Source organism: Meleagris gallopavo, chromosome 2 (assembly GCF_905368555.1).
Source record: "Meleagris gallopavo chromosome 2, MGAL_WU_HG_1.1, whole genome shotgun sequence".
Lineage (NCBI taxonomy): Eukaryota > Metazoa > Chordata > Aves > Galliformes > Phasianidae > Meleagris > Meleagris gallopavo.
The window spans coordinates 29,045,066-29,062,725 of NC_139405.1; the positions used below are offsets into that span (position 1 = coordinate 29,045,066).

At 38.9% G+C, this 17,660-nt stretch overlaps 1 protein-coding gene and 1 long non-coding RNA gene across 3 annotated transcripts in view; one reads left to right on the forward strand and one right to left on the reverse strand.

Annotated features, from left to right (window-relative positions):
- LOC146544916 (uncharacterized) overlaps positions 1-17,660 on the forward strand; it is a 51,513-nt gene that overhangs the window by 17,687 nt on the left and 16,166 nt on the right. The window lies entirely within an intron of this gene.
- ZFAND3 (zinc finger AN1-type containing 3) overlaps positions 2,568-17,660 on the reverse strand; it is a 131,134-nt gene continuing 116,041 nt past the window's right edge. For both annotated transcript variants that reach the window (XM_085219435.1, XM_003203931.5), the window contains one exon: positions 2,568-5,206. In XM_085219435.1, the coding sequence (XP_085075561.1) occupies positions 5,052-5,206 (155 nt within the window). In that variant the 3' untranslated portion in view covers positions 2,568-5,051. The remainder of the gene's footprint in view (positions 5,207-17,660) is intronic.

A 17,660-nucleotide genomic window follows, 5' to 3' on the forward strand; every position in this document is an offset into this window, starting at 1 on the left:
TCCCCGTTTCATTGCTTCGCATATAATGTCTGTTTCAGAATTGACACAGATGAATTCTAAACAGCTGTATTTACAAAGGCTGAACAAAACAATTTTCTGTAGTATTAAGAAAGTTGGTACTGTTTGGCAAGTGATCATTTGCCTTTTTACCACTATGTGCTCTGAGCTGACTTGTGGTGGTGATCAGTATGCTCTTGTCAATGTGCAGCCTCTCCCTCCTGCTTTCATGCCTTCTTTTCTCCTGACTCAACTTCACATTGCAGGATGAAGCACAGAGAGTTTATTGGAAACTGTAATATGAACAATATAATAAAACTATGACTTAGACTATGGTGGTTTTTTTCCCTTCAAAGGTTTCAGAAATAGCCTAACATCCAGAACAGTGAAATAACGTCTGCATTAAGCTTCAGTTAGTGACAAAACAGCCTGTCGCTGCAGTAAAAAGCACAAGGAGGTTACCACTTTTACAGCCCAACATCCAGATTTCAGTCTCCTTAAAGTAAGGTGCAGGGGCTTCCAAAGGAACAAAGCTGGTGCCTTCTTTTCTGTGTGTTCTGAGAACCTAAGAAGAAACACATTCAAGCTGAACTACTTGACCAGCTGCACACATTGAACGCCTCAATGAAAAGGAGAAATGAATAAAGAGTAGAAGGAGACGGAAAAACGTATCCTTGTGACTGCTGGCTTCAAGAACTGTTATTTAAGAGTGGCTCTTCACAGCACCATTACAGTTTGTTTTCTTTGAAAAGCTGCTACCAGAGACACGTAAACCCACTGCTGCACAAGTTCACCACGTAAAACATGCACTGTGAATATTTTTCAAATTTAATCTTGTTCACTATCTTTTCCAGTGTGGTCCTTCATAAAGTCTACACAGAGGCACTCTCACGTAAGGTTACGAGCTGCTTACACTAGAACTGTACCTTCTTACAGCAGTTCTGCCAGAGCAGCTTTCGTGTTGAGCTGTTGCTTAACGCTTATGTTACTTTTGTTTTGTGAGGAGCATTATAGTCAGGTATTTGAGTGATTAAATAAGCATCTGGTGCCAATAAACACAGCTCATTTTGAATAGCGTTTCCATTTGTTTTCTACATTTAAAAGTACCCAGGAGCATACAGAATTATTTCCAGCACAAATTGGCAACCATCTCACTGTGACATTAAGGGATTACTTCATTTAGACCCTCTCTTTGCTGCTCTGCTGCTGACTGACTGCAGTAACTACAATATGACAAGGAGATTATCAATCCATTTGTCTGAGCACTTCTGACTGTGTGCATCATGCAGGCAATGCGCATGGGTGCTGTCTGTTATTGCACTGGTACAATTCTAAGGCTCTGGTATAGAACCTCTATTTTTAATGACACCATTAATATCAGTTTTTTTCCTTGGTGAGTTTTTGTACTGACACAGTCACTGTAAGTTAAAAAATATGTTCTTACAGCTCAGGGATTTTTGAACAGGTTGTAGATACTCACAGAAGGAACTGCAATGACTGCAACATGAACAGTGCAACACAATGAGTTGAATAAAAACAGGCTGTTGTATTCAAGAGGCCAATGGATTGCAGATGTGCCAAAAGAAGTCATGCAAGACTAGAACCTATTCATCACGTTTCACAGAGTAGATAAAAGTACTTAGTATTACTTTTGGACCGCTGTAATTGCACCAGGGCTCTTCTAGGGTGCTGCCTGAGCACTACTGAAGGGCAGTTCAAGTTATCTCATTTAACAGCTACATTACTTCTAACTCAAACACGAAACCGATTCAAAACAGAAATCGGGTGCCATTAAAGACAGGCTCTGATGTCACAACCAAAATTGTCACAAGGCAATTCTTACTTTTCTTGAAAGCCTCAGCTTGCATCCAGCTATAGGTTTGGCACTTGAAAACAGGGAAGAGCTGTGTTACCCAACTTACCTTTACTATAACACAGCCATGTTGTTCAAGAATCACACACAGTTTGCTAACTGAAAGCACCACAATCATTTCTGAGGAAATAACAGGTGTACGTGCTCCAGAAACGAGGCACAATTTCAATTCCAACCAACGTTCAAATTTGTTTTAAATAATCACCTTGCTGTTCTCTCTTCCTCTTCAATACACGTTTATTAGCTTTGTGCTTCTAGCTTCTAAATGATTAAGAATCTATAGCTCTTCCTCGAGTCATCCATGAGGCGTACAGCGACTGCAGGTGCAGAAGTTGTTCAAATGCATGAGAGAACATTGAGGACATTTTAAAACTTCCACGGCAATGGCAGAGTGCACAGCCCGCACCTGACCTGCGTAGCAGCACAAACAACCTGGTCTTCTGATCTAAATTCAAAATTAAACTGACCAATACTCAGCCTACAGGAGATTGAGCCAGATTTGCATACAAACAAAATCTCTAAGTTGGAATGAAGCAAAAATACAATTCTTCCCTTTCAAAATGGCAGAAAATACCGTTTGCCTTCCACCAGCCATAAATGCAGCTCTATGTTACTGGCTTAAAGTTGGAATTTTCCCCACTAATATATTTCTTACATGAGCTTGCAGCGGATTCATAGTGCAAAACAGCCAGACCTGTTGGAATAGGCAGAAAGGAATTCAAACTTTAATCTGATTGGTTTAATTTTTTTTAGCAGGAGGAAAAAGAATAAAGTTACAAGATTCTTTTAATATTTTCACAATGTTAAACTAAAACTGAGCTCTAGGCTACATGTGTAAGTAAATCTAGAACACAAAAGGGTTAAATAAGATCTTCTTTTAAGATACAAGAACTTAAGCTTTCTTTACGCTTAACAAACTTCACAGAACAGATACTGCAAAGGAACAACCCCGTCCCCAACTTCTTTGTTTAAAGTGAACATTGTCCATAATTCACATGAACTTTTAAGTAGCGTTCTTGCGAAAGCCACCTTGAAACCATCTGTGCACTTGCAATGAGTTTGAAGAGAACATTAAGGAGGAACAAAATAGCATCTTCAGTATTAATGCAGAGAAGTCTCGTGTGTCATTCAGAATGCCCATCAAATGCTATGAATAGGGTTTTGTAGGAAAAGAAAGTGCGTATCACAGCAGCAGCTGAAATCCGTGCTTTTAGAAATTCTTCATGGCAAATGTAAATCATATCCTTGGACGGTCCCTTTCAGCAGGACCACTTCCTGAAAATGCAGCACGTTACTGAAGATTTTGCTGCTGGCTTCATACTCTTGAATAATAACTACAATAACAATAACTAAAAAAAAAAAATCACTTGCCGTTTGGATAGCTTGCATTTTATAGTGATGGGACACTTCTGATTTGCTTCATGGCTAACTTATGCTAATACAGTCAGATGCTGAACACGTGTGTGGAGATATGTTTAATTTTTATTTTTAAATTAGTTATCTCCTTGTTAAATGCTTCTACCAGAGTAACAACATGACTTAGCCTATGAGGAGTTAGTTACCTGTACCAAGTGGAATGGAGGATGACTCATCCATGCGTTCTCCCACAACGCTGGGGTTTTCCAAGTGACGGTTACTTCACCCCTTTGATGTTTTCTACCTGCCCAGTATTTGAAAATGAGACAAAATCTTTCCCTCCCTCAGGTTTTCTTACAGATGTACCTTATTGTTACCCTTCGCTTGGGATTAAGCTGGGTCACTTCAGTACAATCCTTTTTACTCGCGTAAGCCCTGTGTGCAGTAGGAGACGTGCTGAATATTCTTTTTGCTTTTTGTTCACAAACTGACGAGACCGGTGCCATTCAGTTCAGCTCAGTGTGACATACCGTAATACAGACCCATGGGTCTAAACAGAGCCCGAGCATTCTACTCCATGTAATGCTTTTCATATTCACTTTCTATACCGTCTTTGCAATAGATGCGGGCAGAGATGTTTGTGAGAGCGTTCGGCTGCATAGAAACAGGGCCGGTGTAACCCATGTGATTATCTCATTGACGTTCTGATGTGAGGAATACAAACTCAATCTGATACAGGGTGTTTCACTGGTTGTTCCCCAATACTGTTACTGAATTCCGTTTGCTACAAAATGTCCTTTTTTTTCCCCAATATATAAGTCTAGCTACAGAAAGTCAGTCTGTAGAATCCAGCCATGGCTACTGTGCTGTGAATTAGCCTTATTTGATCAATTATCAGATACCTGCACTTAGCAAAAGGCAAACAAGAGCCAATCAGGTTTCGGCCGGTGGGAATGGCTGCATTGCTCAAGTGTCTGTGGAATCTTCACACGACCCTCAGAATCTCTGTGGATGCCATGTAAAATGTACGCACCATTTACTGCTCTGGGATGGAGTTGGCTTTAAAGTGTGATCGTAATTTAACTGAGGAGGAAAAAAACCAAAACAAAACAAAAAAACAAACAGAAAACCCTGATAGGTTCCTTATAGTAAGATAGATATAAAAAATTTTTCATAAGAATCTCTGTCCCCCTTTCTTTTTGGCTTCCTGGGAAGAACCAGAAAGATGTTCCTACCCCAACAGAATCCCTGATGCTGGTGACACTGCCTAACTCAAAAGCCACACGCGATGAAGGCACGAGTGACCAGTCAGGTCTTCTGGGCTTAAGCAGCTGCAGTTGCTGCTCGTGGTAGTATTTCACCTCCTCAGGAATAACCAGGCATGAAGAAGTGAAAGGCTGCACATTAAACAGTTTGTCTGAAAGCCACGTGCATAGCAAACTTTTACACCAGCTTCTATACAACTATTTGTGTTAACTCTGCAGCTGGAAGGTTCCCAGCGTAAGGCTTTTAGAGTGACTCCAGCAATAACAGAAGCCTTTGGATTTTTCTCGTTTTGATTAAATCCACTAGCCATGCTCAAAAATAATGTTTCTTCATGTTTTAATTTTTATACGGTGGCTAGCAGGCACCTTAGTAACCAGCCAGAAGTCAATTTCACCCACCATCATCCCCTAAACTACAGTACCAGGACGGTTGGCTAAAGAAAGGAAACTGATTGGCTGTAGTCTGAAACTTGCCTAGTACAAGGTGTCTGGCTGACTTTGTCCTAAATAAGGCTAACATTAGTGAACTAAGAGAACAGCATTTGGTTGCAGTCTTGCACTCAGGAACATCCTTCGCCGATGCGTTGGCAAGATCTTCCTACTTTCCGATCCAGTTTCACCATTTTCATAATGGCTTCTTCACGTCCACGTCCCATGTGGTCAAATGTGCAGTCATGCTGTTCAGGAAGGCGATGTAGCATACAGAACACATAACCTACCATGGAAAGGGAGAGAGAGGAAAAAAAAAATACGGGAAGTTAAGACTTGATTAAAGTGGCAGAATCTTACCCGAATCACAAGTGAAGTGGCACCTACTAAGGAACTGATCAGCTGCCAAAAATCAGTGCTGGCTTCAAGCTTCTACTTACCTTCCTTACATGGCATTAATAAATATCTGATTATTTATGGTATTTCTTGCACATTTATCAACACAGTGTCAAAGCTCAAGTCACACAAGTGGTTTTTTGCCATCCTCTCACCTTATAGGAAAAGTCCCTCACACAGTCTGAACCTGGCATGCCCAGGTGATAACAAAGCTAATGTTTTTTTTTGAAGAAAAGCACGCTCTTCACCTTCACTGAGCTCCTTTCTACTTTACGTGGAATGTCAGTTATGACACTCACGCCTACAGCAGCCCAGGTTTGGCTCCCAGCAGACATTCAAGTCAGGACTGTCAGTACTGACCGAGAGAGAGATCACTGCCTGAATGCATTCCTGTTTTCAGGAGCTCGTTGTCATGGACTGTTCCAACACTAACATGGGGGCAAACGGGCATTTGATGCAGGATCATGTTCAGGCCACATCGTTGTGTTCCGTAGATAAAAAATGTGGGTTATCATCTCTTTGTCTGAAGCTCATGTTTCTCAGCAATCCAGGAGGGCATCTCCAGCAGCCATCTCCTCCTCCTAGTCCACCAAGAAAATCAGCTTTTTGACTGACTTGGCCCAAACACTGTATAACAGCACAGACACTGTCTCAATTTTCCTATCTTTAAAATGAATGTGATATTGTGATAAGTAATACTGGAATGATCCAGCAGTAAAAAGAGTTACACAGCCACAGGGTCCACGTAGTCCACCGTATTTGAAATGAGGGATGCTACTGCCTGAGCTGAAACATTTTTCCTGAATAATGGGTACAAAGAGCATCACTTTGCCTCCCACAGAATGCTTTACGTTGCTGCCAGTCCTTGAACGCTCAAGAGATTCAAACTACAAAATGATGACATTTGACAGATGGTAACAGATAAAACTGAGTGAACGATCAAGAGTATGTGCATGTGTGTGTGTGTTTGTGTGCATGTGTGTGTGGTTCAAGTATTTCAAGCTCCTGAACCATAAGACATAATAGTAGGAGAGAACAACAGGCTGCTTTTATGTTAACATCACTGTAATGAAAACAGAAAAGGAAGAAGTACCACACACACAATTGTTCTTAAAAAATTCAAGAGAATTGACTTATCTTTGCTCATTGTTTGAATAGCACCAACTAGGAAAAGATGTGTCTGTTATCTGTGGCTGACTTTGAAACCTACTAATAGGAACAGAGCAAGAAGTTTTCTGTACTGGCACATGGAATGCAGGAATACAGAAATGATGCAGACCGAATTGAGATATAACATCTGTCCCCTTGTGATCACTGCCTCTACTTCAATCTCAATCTGGTCACACAACACTGAGATGTGATGAATATCTTCCTCAAGGTGCCAAAAATTCAAGGTTTGATTGTTAAAATGAGAACAACCTTGGAGTACAGTTTTCATTCCATTCTTTTTTACAGAAAGCAAGGACTGAAGTTTTCCCTTCTTTATTTCTGGAAATAAGAGTTCAAGTAATGGAACCAATGTCACTGTAGATACAAGGATACATAAATAGCTGATGAGATCAGCCAAAAAAAAAGAAAAAAAAAAAATCAGTCAAAGTCCATCAACTTATTTGCAATGGAAGTAACAGCAGCAGATGCAAGAAACCCTGCTTCAGCAGACTGTGCTGAAGTCATTTCAGTTCCCAGTTAGGTAAAGATTGGTTTTAAGTCCTAACGGTTTTACTGATTCTGTCCACGTGGTTAATAAGTCTATGTAGAAATGCTATCTCACGTGATCTAAAAGAGATACGGAGAATGTACACAATCTTCTACACAGTTTCAACAAGTACCCTTTGGTTTGATAAAGTTTGATAAATCTAATGAAGAAATACATTTAAAAGATGATTTATCACTTTTGAACACGACCTTTCATTTGCACCATCTCTTCTCCTTCTACAAAGCCTCTTGCCTTTTGTAGACCAGTATAACTTCATGGTGTTCCTTTCGACTTCGTTCTCCCCAAGAAAATACAATCCATTCTGTACTTGTCATATCTTTATCAAACACACTTTAGTTCTTTTTAGAGCAACTGCTTTCATATAAGGCAAACCGTACTGTATACTGTATTCATTGCAGATGAAATGCACACTTTATTTCTTCTGTTCAACAACTATTTCCTTATTCTTCAACTGAATTTCTGTAACTGTCCACAAAAAATGACAGTGATTCTCGCTTTTTAATCCTCCTAATTTACAGTCTGTAAAAGTGCTTCTAATTGCAGCAACTGAAAGATCTAAACCTGTTGTTCATGTATCTATTTAAATTTGAATTGCTAACTAGAATTGATTAAGTGAAAGAATACCCCCACGTTTGGAACATTGCTAAGGACTGGTTAGCATATATCAGCTGTTCTTATTTGAGGGGGTTTATTCTTTTCAAAAAGCAATAGGAGTCCTGCAAGTCTCATTTCTGAACCAGACTTCAGAACTCCAGTCCCATTACTCCAAATGATTAAGTCACTTAAAAGACTGGAAATTTTGTTTCGATTCTTTGTTTAAGGTTTTATTTAGAATTTAAAGGACTTGAATAACACTACATGGCAGCTAGCTGAGTAACAGCAGTTCCGAAAATCTCTGTCATTAGTTCAGAGCAGATTTCTTCAATTAAATTATAACTGCAATACTCACTCTTCTCTGGTCTGGACATCAGGGGTCATTCTGCAGTCTCTATGCACACTAATGCTTGATGTAGTTTTGGAACCATCAGCTTCTTTAGCAGTTAAATTAACTGACTTGTACTGGGACATATGGCCATTACATATACTTCCACTCAGGTCCTTAAAACCAATCCAGATTTAGAGATGAAACTTTGTCTGCTGAGTAGTTTGCTTATTATGGCTATAAAGCAGAGTTGGATAAATGTGCTCTTTTGGTATATTTACTGTTGATTATTGGAACATATCAAATATAAGTTGCTTCCTTTAAAGGATTTTACTGCAGAAACGCTTCTTTTAGCACATCACAGCTAAAAGGTAAAATAAATAAACCCTCTGCTACAGAAAAGAGCATTGGAAAAAGGAATCCATCTTCCAACTGAAATAAGTTTACTGTGGTCATCAACCAAAAATAGTTCAGACTTCCACTTCGAGCATAAAAGATGTAGATCTACTAAACACAATCATACGTCTCAAAGCACTGCAGTTGTTTTCTGATATTAGAAGTAACCCATGAATCACCTATTCCTCAAACCTCTAATGCAAACATCATGGAAAAAACATTATTTACTGCATCAAAATCTTACACCTCCTTTAAGTAGCCCAGAAACTACTTCGTAATCAATCAAAAATTCACTTCCATTTCATCACCAGAGCATCAGTGGCGAAAGCCATGACTGTGCTATGGCTCTGCCTGACTTGTACCACACAGGTGACTCTTCTGCACAGGACATGCTGGAACAACAACATTCAAAGAAGTCTACATTTGCACACAAGCAACTGTGAAGTTGATTTCATCATACCTGAAGAAACTGCTGAAAAAAGGTAATGTGAGATGAGAGACAACATAATCAGCTTCTATTCAAAACCAGAGAATAAAGCAGACCTAGTTCACTGTATGTATAATGAAAAATGACTGCATTTTCCTGCATTCAAGAGCAGTGATTGAACTGAAGTCTGGAATGATGGTGAGAAAAATATTTAAACAAAAACTATATTTTAACTTTTAAACTTTGCCTTCAAATTCTCAAAGTTACTACTGGAAAAATATCAGCAAAATACATGAAGCATCAGAAATAATTCAAGTAAATGGCGTAATAATTCATGACACAAAAGCCAAATTGTAACTGGGGGAGGGATCCCTGATTTTTTTCAATATTTTCTCTATGTTAACAGAATACAGTCAGGCTTTCTAGAACATGGCATAAATGCCCACTATGCAGATTACTGCTAACCATCACCAGAGTGACACAGTGCACTGCTAGGATCACTCAGGTGGGGGTATTTGGTCAGGCACCGTGTCTTTTAAATGCTGCTGGAGAACATCACACTGTTACATAAGATATAGGTAATACAATGATTCCTGTTACTCAAACAGTGTCGTAACAGAAAGGAAATTCCTTCCCTCTTCCCCCCAAAATTCTGGTCTTGATCTCACTGACGAAACATTCAGAAAACTGCTAAAGGAAAACTGTTCTTTTCCTCATTTGCAAGAACATTTTGAAAAGTGGTAGAAGTGCCAAGCAAGGTTATTAAATATTTATACAGCTTACATATTTACAGAGTGGCTTAAAAACATTTCGCAGTGTCTCTATTTGAAAGATCCCGCTGTATATTGCTGAAGTAGTTGTGTGTTCCCACAATAACCTTTTAATAACTGCCTGCTATTCACATTCTTGTTCTTGTAAGAATAGCATACAGTATGTGTTGTGCTTAATATGACAGATCCATCTACTGAAGAAAACTGAACCCCACGTGTGTAGAGGTATGTTCCTGCATTCCTAAATGCATATATATGCAGACTTCTACAAGTCTGTGTACCACACCAAGTGCAAGAACAGATTTTAACATATCATTAAAAGGTAAACATACCTTCAGGATACATTATGCAAGATGGCTAAGCCACACAGAGAAGATTAGCTCATGCAGTGATACGTGCTGCTCCAGCACTGCTCAGAATAATTGGACATCGTTCTCCAGTAGAGTGCAGTAATCTCCACAATAACATTTATGCATCTCCCCTCATCCGCTCCAACTGGAAAGGCAGCTCAGTTTGTTGCAAACTGTACTAGCAAAAAAAGCTGTTCTTAAAAACACAGGAGGGAAATCCTTGTTTTTCAACACTTGAAATTGGTAAGAAAAAAAATGTGCAAGTACAGCCACTTGCTATGAAGGCAGAGAGTCAAGACCCTGAAGACTTGTGCAATGAATACCTGAGAAAACCCCAGCTCTCTGGATCTCAGTGTAGTGCAGTTTATCCCTCCAGTATTTTGGGGCTGTTTGAAGGAGCATTCAGCAAGAGAACAAAGTAAAGCTGTACTACAGTCTAACCTAGCAAAACTTCCAGCATTGCTTGTATGCACTGCTATTTTGTATCTCAAAAACATTCTAGCCTGTTGAGATCCCTCTACACAACTCTGTTCTTGCACGTACTCCAAATATCTTTTTTTTTCCTTTTTTTTTTTTTTTTTCCTGTGGGGGAATGCTCTGCATCAGCAATGTCAGCTTACATCACACAATTCACGGAACATTCTCCTTTCTTGACATTTTCTATAGAAAGCAAGCAGACCCAACAAGCTGAACAATACACTTTTGGAATTAAGCAAGCTAAGCTCTTCTCATGCTTCCTTTTCCCCAACATGCCATGAACCTCAAGTCACAGTGATGTGGCTAGGAACACTGTCATTCTTTCCTTGAGGAAAGAGCAGTACCTCTTACTGCAGTGAACATTTTTAACCAAATAGGTGTAAACTCCACAAAACACAGTTTGATGCATTCCTTCCTACCCTTTCCATTCCAAAATGATATGATAGGAACTTAAATTGCTAAGTGCTCAAAGTGACAAGTTTCCAAATATTAATACACACAGTGCCTTAAAATGGATCTCTCAAGGCATTTCAGTTCCATGTTCCTTAGCAAATCTTCTGTGGTCTCTGCACCCTGCCTTCCACTATCTTCTGGTTTGCACATTTCATCTACAGATGATGTGCTGGGCTGATGGTTGGTTTCGATGATCTTAGAGGTCTTTTCCAACCTAAATGATTCTTGATTCCCTGACTATCAAGATGATCAGTAACTGACTCAAACACAGGAAAAGAACCAAGGTGATAAGATACCTTAAAATGTTCCTCAGTCTTGCCAATCCATCCATGGCACTGGAAGTACACCTGGGACTTGAATATGTTACTCTGTGCTGAAGTCATTATCTCAGGTTTCATGCTTAGAAGCACATCAATCTGTGACATCTGTGATGCTGAATAAACTTTTATGCCTGAGACTCGGGATGCTTATGAGGTACTGCAAATTAATTCTGTATTTCTGCTATGGAGTTTACACTTAGGAAAAAGGGGAACAAATATTTCTTTTCCTTCTTGCTCTGTTTTCTGTCTACCACAAAGAGGAGTATGTATGGGCATACATTAGAGACAAGAAAGCTATAATTGAAACAAACTGCCAAGAGAAGACACTGTATACAAAAGAAAGGTGATGTCATCATAGCCCTGTAGCAGCCACTGGACAGGTACGGCTGAAGATTCTCCAAGAATCTCCTTAGACTCCAAGGCAAAGGCCTTTTATTTCCAAGTTTAGTCACGCATAACTTGTATTTCAAAGTGCATTCTGTCTTTTTTTAGACGATCATAAGCCTGGGAAGCTGCTTCAGAGAGCACAAGAGATGCAGTCTTGCACTGTGCAGACTGCAAACAAACTACCTTTTAACCCAATTTGTGCTAATTTCAAATTCAGTTTCCCATTTATCATACTTTACATCAACAGATAGATGGCCATTTTTTCCTGATACAAATTTTGGACAGAGAATTTCTATCACTTGAAGACAGAGCACATACTATTCATTTTTATTATTAACGATTTAAAAAGAGATTTTATGTAAGACACTAAGCTATTCCTTGATTCTGTAGCTACAAAGAAGATCCTAAAGAAATGGTCTGCTCTTATTTCTTTGAAGATGATTTACTTAGAGAGGAAAAAATCAGGTATGCTCTCCTAGATTCAAGTGCTGCTTCTGCACTGGTGGATACCAACTCCACAGAAGTCAGGAGCTTCTTCATGAAGAGAACTGAGGCTTCTCAGGAAATTATTTCTGGATTTTGAGGGGTCCTCAATGACTTTATGTGACAGATAGAGCTTTCCTGCTTCGTAACAGTACACTACCATTAAAAAAGTTTGCTGCAGGTCTGGTCCATCCAGGCTGGATAGGGCTTTGAGCAACCTGGAGTAGAGGGAGGTGTCCCTGCCTGTAGTAGGAGGATTGGAACTACATGATCTTAAAGGTCCCTTCCAACCCAAACCATTCTGTGATTCAGGTCATAATAAATGCTGCAGGTCTCACTCAGGATTGTACCTCTGTTCCAGCGTGTGACAAAAAAAATAGTAGTGGTTAGTCTTTTATTTTTGACACAATAGATCTGTTCTATGGAACACAAGCACAGTAGAGTAACTATATTTACATATCGTTACATCAGAACTTCTTCACCCCACTAAGGATTTATTTTGTTAAGGTCATCATCTAGTAGAGACAGACTAACTGAGTAACTTAGATTCATGATAATTCCCACTGATATAACATGCAGTATTTGCTTCTGGACTACTTTATACTTTAAAAAAAACAAAACAACAAAAAAAAACCACCACAATCTGCCTACTCATTTCATCTTATGGGTCTCCGTCCAATATTTTTCACCATCCAAGCTGCAATCTGGAGCAGCCAGGCACAAGCAGTAGCTGTGACCCACAAGCTGACAAACCAGCTAGCATAAATGGCAAGTTGCCACTGTTGTGAAATACAATGCAACTTGATAAAAATTGTCATTATAATCATTTCTCAGTGTAACCAGACAAAATATTTTTCTCTATGAGACTTTGCCAATTGTTCAAGCTAAAAAATTGGTTTAATTTAACAAGACAATTTTCAAATAAAACATTCTGCTCCCATCAGCAGTACCAGTTAACACCACTGTACAACTAAGGGAGAGGGGAGTTTCATACAAAATTAAAAGGTTAAACCTTATGTAGGTGAAGAGCATTTCCCTTTTTTGAATAACTGTGTGACAATAATCCTGCAATGATATGTCCTGGAAGACGTAACACCACCACTGTGCTCGTCAAAGGAGCACTCAGTTCCATGCCCACGTGCCCAAGAACAAAGTGAACACAGACCCTCCCCCATCATTCCTAATTTCACAACATCCCTTAGGATGCAGGAGAATGATTCCAAAAAAAACAGAACAGAGGCTGGGAGATATCCAGTAAGAAGGTAGAATTGTGCCTAAAAGGAATCTCACTGCCCAAGATTAGACACCTCATAAAACTGAGGGAAGCTATCTAAATAGGTGCCACTATTGTAAGTGCGAGTACTCTTATAAAACATTAATTCCATAGGCTGTACTAGCATATATGCAAATATCTGTTTCCCATGCAGAATAATGTCAGATCTTGGAGAGGAAAAAAAAAAAAAAGAAGGAAAAAAATAAGTGATTACTGAAAAAGGACCAACAAGTAGAGCTACCTTAACACTGTATGGGGCCTTGTGTATAGGGTTTGACATTTTCATATGAGATAGATCAGTAGTAATACTTGGTGAAGTCTGTACGCCAAGCCCATCAGAGCTAATGCGCTCATCCCAGAAACTGAAGATTTAATTAAGAGCTAAAGTGTACCCAGTAATTTAATTATAATAGCAAGCAATACTGGTGATTTAATAATGTATGTGTATCATTTTGCTTAGCTCAATGAAAATGCAAAAAAGACAGAGCTACTAATAAAGAACTGGAATAAATAATGAATGGTTCTGTACTAACATACTGTACGTGTTGTATTAACTAAATCTTCTCCTGGATCCTTGACATATTTTGACTTCACATCATCACATGCTGAGTATGATTCCAGGTTTGAGTTTTAGTGTACTTCCTGAATGATATTATTTATGCCTTGGGCTGGAACAGCTTTCTAGAGGTTGCACCATATTGATCCAGTTTGACTGCTGGACTTATCCAAATCACTGGAGAGAAGCAGCTCTCTTGTTTTAAAACCTAGATTAAATTTATTTTAGGCCTTTATCTCCCCACTAACATTTTACTTCCAGTGCCTCTTAGACTACCCCTCCTGTTCCTCTTCTATTCCTGTACCCTCTCTTACAGCCTGTATCAAGAGTAATTCTTCTCAAAGAAAAACAGAGCTCCATTCTGAAGCTGTATTTATACCACAGAGGAATACACAGACTTGGATGGATGCACATTTCTTCTTCCCCACCTCCTCTGTTTCTTTATTTTTTTTTGAGAACACTTGCACAACAATTCCTGCTCCTGCCTGTTCAGAGCATGGCAGGCTGCCCCATGCCCCATTTATTCACCTATTTGGGCAACTCTTCAGAAAGTCTGAAACATTTAATGACTGTGAGCAGCTCTGTAGGTGAACGTTTTCATTTCATTTTGATACAAATATAGACACAATTACATAAACATATTACTTTTTTAAAAAACTCCCTTAAGAAAATTCTACACGGTAGAGATTATACTGCTCATAAACAGTTTTTCACCTCTAAAAACTTTTCCTCAGGGCCAGAAATGTTTGATATCGAGAGCTCTGACACAGACTAGTATTATTTTTTACTTTTGGAAAAACTGCTATACAGTGATCTTTATCCCACAGCAATCTCCACAGTTAAGAACTCTTGCAGAGAAGTAAATAGTCCCAATATTTGGCTTTAACATTTTCTTATACCTTAATAATGGTGAAAGGAGATCAGTGATATGTTTTCTTCCCCGCTTCCTTCTAAGAAAAGATTAGATTTTCAACAAAAAGAATCTGTGGGGCATCATTCCTTTTTACCTGCTGCATATGCTTCTTTCTTCTTTGTATGGGTACTGATAGAAGAAGAGACCTAACAAAGCACAGCAACAAAACGCTTACCTGTCCCTCACACTGTAACACCTCTGCCAGAGCTCCCTGAAAGTGATAAACTGAAAAACTCGCTGTATGAAACGCATTAAAATAAAACCTCATATTTTAAAAAGTTGGGCTTAAAAGCTCAACTGACCCATCTCAATTACATTTACTTATTAGGACTGTAGGAAGGTAACCAACAAGCTCATTAAACTCACTACTAAATCAGAAGAATCACAGAATCATAGAACTGCTCAGGTTGGAAAAGACCTTAAAGATCATCAAGTCCAACCACAATGTAACCATACTACCCAGCTCTAACAACCCTCCACTAAATCATGTCCCTGAGCACCACATCCAAATGGTTTTTAAACACATCCAGGCATGGTGACTCAACCACCTCCCCAGGGAGCCTATTCCAGTGCTTAACAACCCTTTCTGTAAAGAAGTGTTTCCTGATATCCAACCTAAACTTACCCTGGTGCAACTTGAGGCCATTTCCGCTCATCCTGTCACCTGTGAGAAGAGTTATCTGTTGTAGATCTTTAGGTAGCACGATGGGAGGAATCAGTACGCACTGTAACACGGCCCCCATTGGTTGGTTATACTGGAGGAATACACTACATACGATCTGAAAATTGTATCTACCTTATGAGCCCTGTTACAAAACAGACCATTTAAAACTGTAAATCTACAGACAGCTGAAACATACACTGAAGCCTTATTTCTGAGTCCTGTCCTTGGAACCCAGTCAGTCAGTTTCTTGCAACTGTTTTTGTAGTATTTTCAGAATACATTTTACTCAGATCCATAATAGTTAACAGCTCTTCTTCTTTATCATTTCAGTTACAGTCTTGGGGTGAAATCATAGTAAAATAAAACAAAAGCCCTTTTGTTGAGTTTGAATTTTCTTGGTAGTGGCATTTTTGTTTGTTTTTTTAAGCTAAGATGCTGGGCATTGCTGGAATGGGTGAAGCAAAAGCACTCTTTTGGAAACAAATACCCAAAGTGCACAGTTCACAAAAGACAGCCAATTATGGTACATCTTAAGTCATGGCAGCAAGTCTTGCCAGAATTACATGATGTCACCAGTTCCTAATAAGATTTGTTTTTCCTTTAGTACTAGTTATTATTGAATTGGTTGACTCAGTCTCCAGAAGCAGTGTATGTATTTAATTTTCATCAATGGAAGTACATCTGTTCCACCAATACATTGTCGTGTTTGGAGCCATTCTGCTTTGTACCAGATAAACCTTACCCTTCTGGAAAGTGAAAAGACCAGTACCATTACAAATCCTGCTACATACAAACAGGTTCCATAGAAATGGAACCAAACTTAATATTTTACCTAGTTATAAGAGAAGCGTTGTTTTCAATACATGTTGGGCTGTTTTCAAGCAGTTGTCAGAGCTTTTTTTTTTTGCTTATCTATACACGTTTCTGTTCTTCTTCCTGTTCTTTTGAAGATAATTTCTAAATTAAGTGAGTAAATGAAATCATTCCAAATTTATTCCGGCACAATCCAAGCAAGTGCCTCATCTCCTGTGTTTATGAACAAGCTGCTCTGTTACACAAGTTAAGAATCTGCAGCTGTTTGTCTTCCATTTGCTTTATTACTGGATCACAGTGAGTCTTGCTGCTACACTACCTATAACAACAGTTGAGTCTCTTCTTCATGAACACATTTTGCTTCTGATGGCCAGCAGAAGTGCTCAGTGCTTGACTTGAGCCCGTTTGTTCCCATCATCTTCCTACCCCTCTGCTTAGCAGAAAAGCAAACAGAAGTGAAGCAAAAGACACTTAAACAGTCTCAAGCGAAGAATTCTACCAGCTGGACAGCTGCACTGAGCTAAATTAAGAACAAGGATGTGGAAGAATAAGCATATCTACAAACCAAAATGTTCTTTTGTATACCTATTACCTGTGCTCATGTGTACGTCTCTATGCATATAGGCATGCATTTATATACATGAGACAAGCCAAATATCAAATTACCAAAGACTTTAAAAAAAAGAAAAAAATGGTAATACAAAAACCACCACTGAGAGTTTTATTTCCTGTCCCTACCAGGATTACAGATTTACAACATTTCTAATGCCTTCTTATGGTAGTTGGATCTCTTTTTAAAACATTAATGAGCAAATGCAAATTAAGTCCTTTGCACTGTTAATAAACTATATATTTTTGAATGCTGGCAACTGGCAAATTATCCTTAGAACCCCATCAGACTAAGTCAGGAGACATTTAGGATGAAGGATGTTCTGTAACAGACACAAGGACAGTTTGTTTTTAACGCAGCTCTTGTGCAAGATAACCATGTTCCCCACTGGTTTCTTCCCTACCTGACCTCATGGTCAGCCTTCCTTTCAGCTATTTGCTGCAAATGGAAGTTTGTAATTACCAAGTTTGTAATTCTGCTCTTCTGAGTAATCTCCCTCATGATCACTGCTCACATACAAAGGAATGTGCTGCATATCTGTGTGGACATAAATTTGAAAACCTGACATGGATTTTAGCTTCTCCTTTATCTCTTTATTTTTCTGTATGAATGAATTTGTCATTTTAGCTGACTGTGTAATGAAACACGTACAGCTTGTAATACTGTGGCCTCCTTTCTTCTCCTTTCTTTCTGTCCCCTTCACTCATCTAAGAAAAATGCACTATTTTCAGTGTTTGTATGCAGTAACCTTATATGAAACAAGTAACAAATTCTTCTGGTACAAACTGAGTTATAAACTATTCAAGCATCTTT